This window comes from Piliocolobus tephrosceles, chromosome 6, assembly GCF_002776525.5.
Source record: "Piliocolobus tephrosceles isolate RC106 chromosome 6, ASM277652v3, whole genome shotgun sequence".
Taxonomy (NCBI): domain Eukaryota; kingdom Metazoa; phylum Chordata; class Mammalia; order Primates; family Cercopithecidae; genus Piliocolobus; species Piliocolobus tephrosceles.
This window is the reverse complement of record NC_045439.1, coordinates 124,988,581-124,999,751: the sequence shown is the minus strand read 5'-3', so window position 1 is coordinate 124,999,751 and position 11,171 is coordinate 124,988,581. Positions and strand designations below refer to the sequence as shown.

The 11,171-nt window shown below is 44.4% G+C and overlaps 1 protein-coding gene across 1 annotated transcript in view; it reads left to right on the top strand.

Moving 5' to 3' along the window:
* Window positions 1-11,171, top strand: part of RPGRIP1 (RPGR interacting protein 1) — a 45,985-nt gene that overhangs the window by 12,962 nt on the left and 21,852 nt on the right. Inside the window, exons 7-12 of the mRNA XM_026446939.1 lie at window positions 2,797-3,249; window positions 3,412-3,563; window positions 4,008-4,350; window positions 6,117-6,301; window positions 6,910-7,113; window positions 8,628-8,766. Coding sequence (XP_026302724.1) covers window positions 2,797-3,249; window positions 3,412-3,563; window positions 4,008-4,350; window positions 6,117-6,301; window positions 6,910-7,113; window positions 8,628-8,766 — 1,476 coding nt within the window. The remainder of the gene's footprint in view (window positions 1-2,796; window positions 3,250-3,411; window positions 3,564-4,007; window positions 4,351-6,116; window positions 6,302-6,909; window positions 7,114-8,627; window positions 8,767-11,171) is intronic.

Here is an 11,171-nt window from a genome sequence, read left to right as displayed (position 1 = left end):
TTTTTTTTTTTTTTTTTTTTTTTTTAGACTGAGTCTCTCTTTGTCGCTCAGGCTGGAGTGCAGTGGCTGGATCTCAGCTCACTGCAAGCTCCGCCTCCCGGGTTCACGCCATTCTCCTGCCTCAGCCTCCCGAGTAGCTAGGACTACAGGCGTCCGCCACCTCGCCCGGCTAGTTTTTTGTATTTTTTAGTAGAGACGAGGTTTCACCGTGTTAGGCAGGATGGTCTCGATCTCCTGACCTCGTGATCCGCCCGTCTCGGCCTCCCAAAGTGCTGGGATTACAGGCTTGAGCCACCGCGCCCAGCCTCTTTATTGTTTTAATACATGTTAGCAGCTTCTTTCCCTCCATCATGTTTTTCTGATTTCTCTGTGGAGTTTCAAGAGGGCCCAGCAATTGCTTCCAGGGGCTTAATTCTGTTGAGAGAATGAGCGTCACTGTTGGCTCTCAGGGTGGTGGTGTAACACACAATCTCTCTCTCTCTCTCTGTCTCTCTCATTCTTTCTCTCTTGCTCATCTCCCTTGTCCCTCTCTCCTAGTCACTGTTTCCTCAAAGTAGTTTTAGTCAGATAATAGAACTTCATCACTCATCTCCTGTTGTTCTTGTCAGTGATTTCTCTCTTAAAGTCTCTAAAATCTTTGTTGCAGTTTGAGGATGCTGACAGTGACAGGGCAGCTGGCTGGACACTGAATGCAAGTTTCATATTGTGGTGCCTCCTATACTTAGTGTAGTCACTGCTGACCAGAGCCTGGTCTCAGGCTTGTTTGTCAAGATGCTTGGCTTTGTTTCTATACCCAGTGGTGAAAGATGTGACTCACAGAAACCAAATTAACCAGAAGCTGATATTTAAACCCAAATGTCTGTTATTTTACAATAGTGGCTATTCCATTGCTGCCATGAGAAATTTGGAACCACAGTCCAGGGCAGCCCTCTTTCAGGAAGCAAAATCAGTAAGTAGGTTTCTTAGTGAGCATGGAATAGAATAAAGGGACATGGCTGGGCACAGTGGCTCACGCCTGTAATCCCAACACTTTGGGAGGACGAGGTGGGCGGATTGCCTGAGGTCAGGAGTTCGAGACCAGCCTGACCAACATGGTGAAACCCTGTCGCTACTAAAAATACAAAAATTAGCTGCTGGGCATGGTGGCAGACACCTGTAATCCCAGCTACTTGGGAGGCTGAGACAGGAGAATCACTTGAACCTGGGAGGCAGAGGTTGCAGTGAGCCAAGACTGGGCCATTGCATTCTATTCTGGGCAACAAGAGTGAAACTCTGTCTCAAAAAGAAAAAATAAATAAATCAATAAAAGCTCATAAGTGTCTCTGGGCCATGATTTATCCATGTCAGAGTGAGTCTGATAAAAGGTCACTGCTCCTACCTACATCTGAAGATTTATTTGCTTTAGCTAATAGTTCTTTGATCACTGATAAGGATAACGAGTTTTTCTATGTTCACCAGTTATTTGTATTATTCCTTTTGAGAATTGACCATTCCTATCCTTTGCCCACTTCTTAACAGTATCCTGTTGATTTATAGAAATTCTTTTTATGCTGAGATTATTACTCCTGTATCATGTAATGCAAATTTTTAAGTATATTATATTTAATTATATTAATCTTGTTAATTAAGAAAATTGTCTCCTTATTCGTGTGTGTGTGTGTCATGCAGACATTCTGATGTATCCAGAATATTTTATTCTACTGCTTTAACTCTTAAAATAGGACCTTCAAGCCGGGCGCGGTGGCTCAAGCCTGTAATCCCAGCACTTTGGGAGGCTGAGACGGGTGGATCACGAGGTCAGGAGATCGAGACCATCCTGGCTAACACGGTGAAACCCCGTCTCTACTAACAATACAAAAAACTAGCCGGGCGAGGTGGCGGGCGCCTGTAGTCCCAGCTACTCGGGAGGTTGAGGCAGGAGAATGGCGGGAACCCGGGAGCGAGCGGAGCTTGCAGTGAGCTGAGATCCGGCCACTGCACTCCAGCCTGGGTGACAGAGCGAGACTCCGTCTCAAAAAAAAAAAAAAAAAAAAAAATAGGACCTTCAGCAGCAGCAGTACACTGTGATGACTCAAATATTCCCCAATTTGAAGCAGGTTATATATCAAAGTTTGTGATTGGTTGGACTTGGGAGATAATGCCCAGATTTGCTAGACTGTCTACCTATCTTTGCATCCCACTGCCAATATTTCCTACCTCTTTCCAGTAAGTCTCCTTTCTCACTTTTTATTCCATTACTCTTTAACTTATAATGTACTTTTTGCCTTCTTATGTTGAAACCAAATTCTGAACAGAATGAAAGATCTGGTGACTGACCTGGCTGGAGAAGGAGAAGCATTTCTTGGTGGTACTCAATGTAATGTCATAGACACTATGTCTACAACTTGCTATTATCTCCATGGCCAATATACCAAACTTATAGAAATATTCATATTTTTGTGTTTCTAGTACTTCTCTTGCGGAATTACCAATTAATTCATAGGGCCACGATGTACACCAAAACAATGTCATATGTAAGACAAAATATGCCCCCAGTGTTTTCCTAAGTTTTGCATCTACTTTCCAATCCCTCCTTTTGTACCATCTCCCTAAAGGTGGCATTGGATTATTTGGCTATCAAAATTCAATGCTCCTGGTTGTCATTCTGTTGCTTTTCTTTTTGAATCACGTGGTTTCTTGAAATAATCACAACTTGGACTTCCGCCATGTATTTTACATTTCTTTTGTCCACCCTCCTCTACCCTGAGAAGGAACTCCCTACCCTTTAATGGATAGGCAGTTTTCTTTCCCCTCTAGAACAGCTCAAAGATGTTGCTTATGGCACCCGACAGTTGCCATTATGTTTGGAAACACTGCCAGCCCATGGAGATGAGGACAAAGTGGATATTTCTCTGCTGCATCAGGGTGAGAATCTTTTTGAACTGCACATCCACCAGGCCTTCCTGACATCTGCCGCCCTAGCTCAAGCTGGAGATACCCAACCTACCACTTTCTGCACCTATTCCTTCTATGACTTTGAAACCCATTGTACCCCGTTATCTGTGGGGCCACAGCCCCTCTATGACTTCACCTCCCAGTATGTGATGGAGACAGATTCCCTTTTCTTACACTACCTTCAAGAGGCTTCAGCCCGGCTTGATCTACACCAGGCTGTGGCCAGTGAACACAACACTCTTGCTGCAGGATGGATTTGCTTTGACAGGGTGCTAGAGACTGTGGAGAAAGTCCATGGCTTGGCCACACTGATTGGTAAGTGCTGTTGGCTTCCTGCAACTCCTAAGCACCAATGCAGAATTTCCTAAAGCCTACAGTTGCTTTTCTGGTGGTTTCTTATTTTCTTCCTTTGTCTTTGTTCTTGATCCTTGCCACACCATCTGTATTCTCCCTGCTCTTATACTTTCTCCTACCCAGGAGCTGGTGGAGAAGAGTTCGGGGTTCTAGAGTACTGGATGAGGCTGCGTTTCCCCATAAAACCCAGCCTACAGGCATGCAATAAACGAAAGAAAGCCCAGGTCTACCTGTCAACCAATGTGCTTGGAGGCCGGAAGGCCCAGGAAGATGAGGTGAGAAAAAGGATGTGCTGAGGCATCTCAGAGGAGCCTCAGCCAAACAGCTCATGAAAACAGTTCAGTCTTCCACTCTCAATAAGTATTTGTTGAATGTGAATGAAAGAGAAATCTGTCACACCACAACTAGTCTGGATTATTCCCTTGGTCAGGCTTGAGTCTGAAATGGAAGTATGCCTTTGGAGCTAGCTACATCCTTCATCCTTACTGTGAACAGAATAGTTTCTCTGTGCTGTTCTCTAAGTTAAGTCGTGAGTGCTAGTATCTCCCTCAAATAACTGCCAGACCCAGTTTGCAGGCAGGTGAAGATCATTAGGTTTCTTCCTGATCCAGTTGGGATAGCCGTTCTCTAGATCATAGCTCTTCCTCACCACAGATCCTAGGCTTCACCTACAACACTCTCAAGTTGCCCTTTTCCTCACATGACCAACATCTTTCCAGTTCAGATTGGAGTCTTGGGAACCTCAGAACGAGCTGCAGATTGAAATCACCAAGTGCTGTGGCCTCCGGAGTCGATGGCTGGGAACTCAACCCAGTCCATATGCTGTGTACCGCTTCTTCACCTTTTCTGACCATGACACTGCCATCATTCCAGCTAGTAACAACCCCTACTTTAGAGACCAGGCTCGATTCCCGGTGCTTGTGACCTCTGACCTGGACCAATATCTGAGACGGGAGGCTCTGTCTATACATGTTTTTGATGATGAAGACTTAGAGCCTGGCTCATATCTTGGCCGAGCCCAAGTGCCTTTACTGCCTCTTGCAAAAAATGAATCTATCAAAGGTGGGAGTTCAAGGTTATGACATCTTCACGCCCTCTTCCCAGTGTTGTCTCCCTGTCCTGATTCTACTTTTCTTTGGTTACTTGCTTGAAACAGTCTCTCTTAAAACCTGAAGAGAAAGGATTTAGAATATTGTCAAGAGCAACAGAGCAGAAGACTTAGAGCCTCACTACTTGTATGGAAACACTGGCTTCTTCTGCTCCTTTTCAGTCACAAAGACAACATTCCTGAGTGGGTAGAGCCAGCAACCTGAATTCTATACCTCTGTATCTGAATAAACTTTTTTTTTTTTTCGAGATGGAGTTTCACACTTGTTGCCCAGGCTAGTAGCTGGGATTACAGGCATGCGCCACCACACCTGGCTAATTTTTGTATTTTTAGTAGAGACGGGATTTCTCCATATTGGTCAGGCTGGTCTTCAACTCCTGACCTCATGTGATCCACCTACCTTAGCCTCCCAAAGTACTGGAATTATAGGCATGAGCCGCTGTGCCTGGCTGAACAAACTTTTTCAAGCTCTGTAATGCTGTCTAGTTTCTGTCTTTACTTAAGGCCTGTTGTTTCTTAGTGTATAACTAGACAGATATGTGATTATAAACTGAGACCTTAACACTCCCCCATCATTCTCTCACTTCTTTTAAACACTGGACACAGGTTAGAGAGATTTCCACACCAGACCACGTCAAAGGCAAATGTCTTGGATTTTTATTTTTTTCTCCCAATGTGGAGCTGAGCTCCATACTGTCTTTCCTAACTTTTTTTTTTTTTTTTTTTTTTTTTGAGACAGAGTCTCGCTCTGTCGCCCAGGCTGGAGTGCTGTGGCCGGATCGCAGCTCACTGCAAGCTCCGCCTCCCGGGTTTACGCCATTCTCCTGCCTCAGCCTCCCAGGTAGCTGGGACTACAGGCGCCGCCACCTCGACCGGCTAGTTTTTTGTAGTTTTTAGTAGAGACGGGGTTTCACCGTGTTAGCCAGGGTGGTCTCGATCTCCTGACCTCGTGATCCGCCCGTCTCGGCCTCCCAAAGTGCTGGGATTACAGGCTTGAGCCACCGCGCCCGGCACTTTCCTAACTTTTATACCTAGGATTGTGGGGGCGTACCAAGAGGGGTCGACTCTTTTACTACAGTCCTGGGAGGGTGAGGCGGGGGTATCCATGTTCTCCTTAGGAAGTGGGGATAGCTGCAGCCAGAAACAACCATATTTAACAAAGTTGTGGATGCTCCAGGACATGTGTGCAGCTCTCCTCAATACAACTGCTTAAAAAAAGGCTGACACTTCTGGACGCAACTCCTTTGCCAAACAGAGGAAGCAGTATAAGCCATCTGTGAATCAGTGTTACAAATCAGACATCTGGCATTTCGAAAAAGCCATTTTGCTTAAGTTTTCTTGGGACCACTTGAGGGTAGAGATGACAGTTTTCTTGGAACAACTAAGGCACAGTAAGCATTTGATAATAGTAATAATAATGCAACCTTGTTTATTGGCTGGATGACTGATGACAAGCAAGCTGTACTCCTTTTCATACACCTTTCACTATCTCTTCCTGAATCCTAGAGATAACCCATCTTCCCTGATTAATATTCTAACTGCTCTGCTATTTGATTTTACTTCTGAGTGTATCATCATCGTAATTATTTGATGGATGTTAATTAATTGCTGATAAAATATGTTGAAATTAAAAATAGGAAGGAAATAGATAAGGTGCTGACAAATACTCACTTGTTTATTTCATGTGATCAAGTCTTATTAATATCTGTTTGTCTCTCAGGTGATTTTAACCTCACTGACCCGGCAGAGAAACCCAACGGGTCTATTCAAGTGCAACTGAATTGGAAGTTTCCCTATATACCCCCTGAGAGTTTCCTGAAACCAGAAGCTCAGACTAAGGGGAAGGATACCAAGGACAGTTCAAAGATCTCATCTGAAGAGGAAAAGGCTTCATTTCCTTCCCAGGTAACTCTCCAGGACTCCACAGGTAGCAGATCTCTACCAATCTGATGGAGCAGATTTGAAGGAGACAGTATTATAGTTGGAGTAGGTGCTCATGCCTGTAATCTCAGCACTTTGGGAGGCCATGGCAGGCGAATCACCTGAGGTTGGGAGTTCAAGACCAGCCTGACCAACGGGGGAAACCCCTGTCTCTTCTAAAAATACAAAAAATTAGCTGGGCATGGTGGGGCATGCCTGTAATCCCAGGTACTCAGGAGGCTGAGGCAAGAGAATCACTTGAACACAGGAGGTAGAGGTTACGGTGAGCCGAGATCATGCCATTGCACTCCGGCCTGGGCAATAAGAGTGAAACTCTGTCTCAAAAAATAAAAAAAAGAAATTCCCTCTGTGAATGTCATGTGTCCTGTGAACTTAATATATATCCCTCATAATGCCGTGAGACTACTGATGGAGCGAAAGCCTGGGTTTTATTGTGGAAAGAGAGAGAGAGAGCATTTCTCAACTCCGTGAGGAAAGAAATGAAGTCTAATGCTAGTTCCTAAATCCCTTTCTTGTGTTTCTAGGTTGTTAAACTACTATCTTGTAATGCTGTCTCTGATCTTTCTATTCAGGACCAGATGGTACCTCCTGGGGTTCCCGTTGAAGCTGGTAAGTATCAAGCAAGGCGAAAACCTCCTCATGGGGGAGAAAGAAAGGAAAAGGAGCACCAGGTTGTGAGCTACTCAAGAAGAAAACATGGCAAAAGAATAGGCGTTCAAGGGAAGAATAGAATGGAGTATCTTAGCCTTAACATCTTAAATGGAAATACACCAGAGGTAAGACCTTAAAAACTCTGAAGTGCAAATTGTGGGTTGTAGTGTCCCCAGATGTATTATTCTCAGAGGTAGAAGCAGAAGCAGACACACAAGATAAGCAATGATCAGCCAGGCGTGGTGGCTCCAGCCTGTAATCCCAGCAATTTGGGAGGCCGAGGCAGGTGGATCACTTGAGGTCAGGAGCTTGAGACCAGCTTGACCAACATGGCGAAACCCTATCTCTACTAAAAATACAAAAATTAGCTGGGCGTGGCGGTGCATGCCTGTAATCCCAGTTACTCGGGAGGCTGAGGAAGGAGAATCACTCGAACCTGGGAGGTGTAAGTTGTGGTGAGCCAAGATCATGCTATTGCACTCCAGCCTGGGCAACAAGTGCGAAACTCCGTCTCAAAAAAAAAAAAAAAAAAAAAAAAGAAGCCGGGCATGGTGGTGCATGCCTGAAATCCCAGCTACTCAGTCGGGAGGCTGAGATAGGAGAATTGCTTGAACCCAGGAGGAGGAGGTTGCAGTGAGCTAAGATCGTACCACTGCCCTCCAGCCTGGGCAACAGAGCAAGACTCCATCTCAAAACAATAAAAATATGATAAGCCATAATCATAGCTATTTGTGGCTAGATTGTGTTTCCACAAACACAAGTAGTTTAACAAACCCCTGGACTGTTCATTTCAATGTAATTTAATTCAGCATATTGTGTACTCTACAGTTTATGCTTAAAGTTTTAATACTACATATATTTTTAAACAAGTACTCACTTTTTTTTTTTTTTTTTTGAGACTGAGTCTCGCTCTGTCGCCTAGGCCAGAGTGCAATGGCACAATCTCGGCTCACTGCAACCTTCGCCTCCCAGGTTCAAGCAATTCTGTTGCCTCGGGCTCCCAAGTAGCTGGGATTACAGGCGCCTGCCACAATACCTGGCTAATTTTTGTATTTTTAGTAGAGATGAAGTTTCACCATGTTGATCAGGCTGGTCTCCTGACCTCAGGTGATCTGCCTGCCTCGGCCTCCCAAAGTGCTGCGATTATAGGCGTGAGCCACCATGCCCGGCCAACAAGTACTAACTTTTAAAAATTAAAAAGAGCTAGTATTGTCTGGACATGGTGATTCATGCCTGTTATCCTAGCACTTTAGGAGTCTGAGGCACGCCGATCATGTGAGGTCAGGAGTTTGAGACCAGCCTGGTCAAGATGGTGAAACCCCATCTCTACTAAAAATAGAAAAATTAGTCAAGTGTGGTGACAAGCTCCTGTAATCCCAGCTACTCGGGAGGCTGAGGCAGGAGAATCGCTTGAACCCAGAAGGCGGAGGTTGCAGTGAGCCAAGATGGTATCACTGCACTCTGGCCTGAGTGACAGAGGGAGACTCTGTCTCAAAATAATAATAATAACAATAACAATAATAATTTTAAAAAATAAAAAGAGCTAGTATTTAAAAAGAAGGCAGGAAGGAAGGAATGAAGAAAGAAAACCAAACCAAGATATTGCCAGCTATGTAATATTGTTGTTCTTATTCTGAAGCAGGTGAATTACACTGAGTGGAAGTTCTCAGAGGCTTATAGCTCCATAGGTGATGGCTTTAAAAATCAGCACGAGGAAGAGGAAATGACATTATCCCATTCAGCACTGAAACAGAAAGAACCTCTACATCCTGTAAATGGTATTGTATTTTAAAATCTATTTTTTTTCCCCAGCACTTTGGGAGGCCGAAGTGGGCGGATCACAAGGTCAGGCATTCAAGAGCAGCCCGGCCAACATGGTGGAACCCGTCTCTACTAAAAATACAAAAATTAGCTGGGTGTGGTGGCACACGCCTGTAATCCTAGCTACTCAGGAGGCTGAGGCAGGAGAATTGCTTGAACCCAGGAGGAGGAGGTTGCAGTGAACTGAGGTTGCACCACTCTGCTCCTCCAGCCTGGGCGACAGAGCGAGACTCCATCTCAAAAAAAAAGAAAAAAAAAGCATTTTTTTTCTGTTTAGTCATTGAATTTTTTTGCCAAGGTCGTTATTTACCTTTCCCCTTCATCTTAGAATGCTAAAGTTTTCATAGAAAATTAGTATGTAAGACTCTAGGCCCAGTTTTGTGTTACAAGTATGATGGCTGGGTTAGCCAAGGCTGGAATTCTTAAAGAAGTAACTTACCCAGTGTTTATAAAATATTATTTTGCCCCAGGGTTTTTTTGTTTCGTTCTGTTTTTGAGATGGAGTCTCATTCTGTCTCCTAGACTGAGTGCAATGGCACGATCTCAACTCACTGCAACCTCTGCCTCTCGGGTTCAAGTGGTTCTCCTGCCTCAGCCTCCCGAGTAGCTGGGATTACAGGTATGCACCACCACATCCCGCTAATTTTGTATTTTTAGTAGAGATGGGGTTACTCCATGTTGGTCAGGCTGGTCTCGAACTCCTGACCTTAGGTCATCCACCCACCTCGGCCTCCCAAAGTGCTGGGATTACAGGTGTGAGCCACTGCACCCAACCTAGTTTTGATTTTCTCATTAAAACTGTTTGTTGGCTGGGCGCAGTGGCTCACACCTGTAATCCCAGCACTTTGGGAGGCGTAGATGGGTAGATCACCTAAGGTCAGGAGTTTGAGACTAGCTTGGCCAACATGATGAAACCCCATCTCTACTAAAAATACAAAAAATTAGCTGGGTGTGGTGGCATCTGCCTGTAATCCCAGCTACTGAGGAGGCTAAGGCAGGACAATAGCTTAAACCTAGGAGGCAGAGGTTGCAGTGAGCTGAGATTACACCACTGCACTCCAGCCTGGGCAACAGAGCAAGACTCTGTCTCAATATAAAAAACAAAAAACAAGTCAGTATTTGTCTTGATTATTGAGTTTTTGGCACCCCTTCAAATTTTATGCCTGAGGTCAGTGCCTCAAATGCCTTCCTCTAGTTCTGACAGTGGTCAGAATAGTGGTTACTCCTAGTAGAAGGGGAAGATGGTTATCAGGAAAGGACACCCTTTGGGCATCTGGAGTGCTACCGACGTTCTATTTCTTGTCTGAGTTGTGATAGAGATGTTCATTTTACAACAATTTAGTAAGTTGAACATTTATATTTCATGGGCTTTTCTATGTGCTTGAAAAATTTAATAATGAGAGGAAAAATATAAAGGTAGATATGGAAATATTATGAAAAGGGAGTCTTTACTACTTAAAAAAGCTTTTTTTCTAAATCTCTAGAAGTATTTTATATATATTATATATATGTGTGTGTGTGTATGTATATATATATATATTTTTTTATTTTTTTTTATTTTTATTTTTTGAGATGAAGTCTCTCTCTGTCACCCAGGCTGGAGTGCAGCGGCACAATCCCAGCTCACTGCAATCTCTGCCTCCCAGGTTCAAGTGAGTCTCCTGCCTCAGCCTCCAGAGTAGCTGGGACTACAGGTGTGCCCCACCATGCCCCGCTAATATTTGTATTTTTAGTAGAGACTGGGTTTCATCATGTTGTCCAGGCTGGTCTTGAATTCCTGGCCTCAAGTGATCCACCCGCCTCAGCCTCCTAAAGTGTTGGGATTACAGGTGTGAGCCACCACACCTGGCCTAAAAGTATAATTTTTAAGCTTTTGAATGTATTTGGCATAACTTAAATGGGAAGAGCTAAAAGCATAATTTTTATGCTTTTGAATGTATTTGGAATAACTTCTTAAATGGGAAGAGCATAAATGATTTTCCTCATGAGAAGGATAATTTTTCTATTGATTGCATAATCCCATTTTTCCATCAAAGTTTACTCAGTGTAAGGAAAGTTAACAAGAATAACCAAGCCCAAAGTTTCCCAGAGCCAAATTTACATGACTGGCAAGAAATCCTGGTTATAAGAGAACAATTCCGGCTGGGCGCGGTGGCTCAAGCCTGTAATCCCAGCACTTTGGGAGGCCGAGATGGGCGGATCACGAGGTCAGGAGATCGAGACCATCCTGGCTAACACGGTGAAACCCCGTCTCTACTAAAAATACAAAAAACTAGCCAGGCGAGGTGGCGGGCGCCTGTAGTCCCAGCTACTCCGGAGGCTGAGGCAGGAGAATGGCGTAAACCCGGGAGGCAGAGCTTGC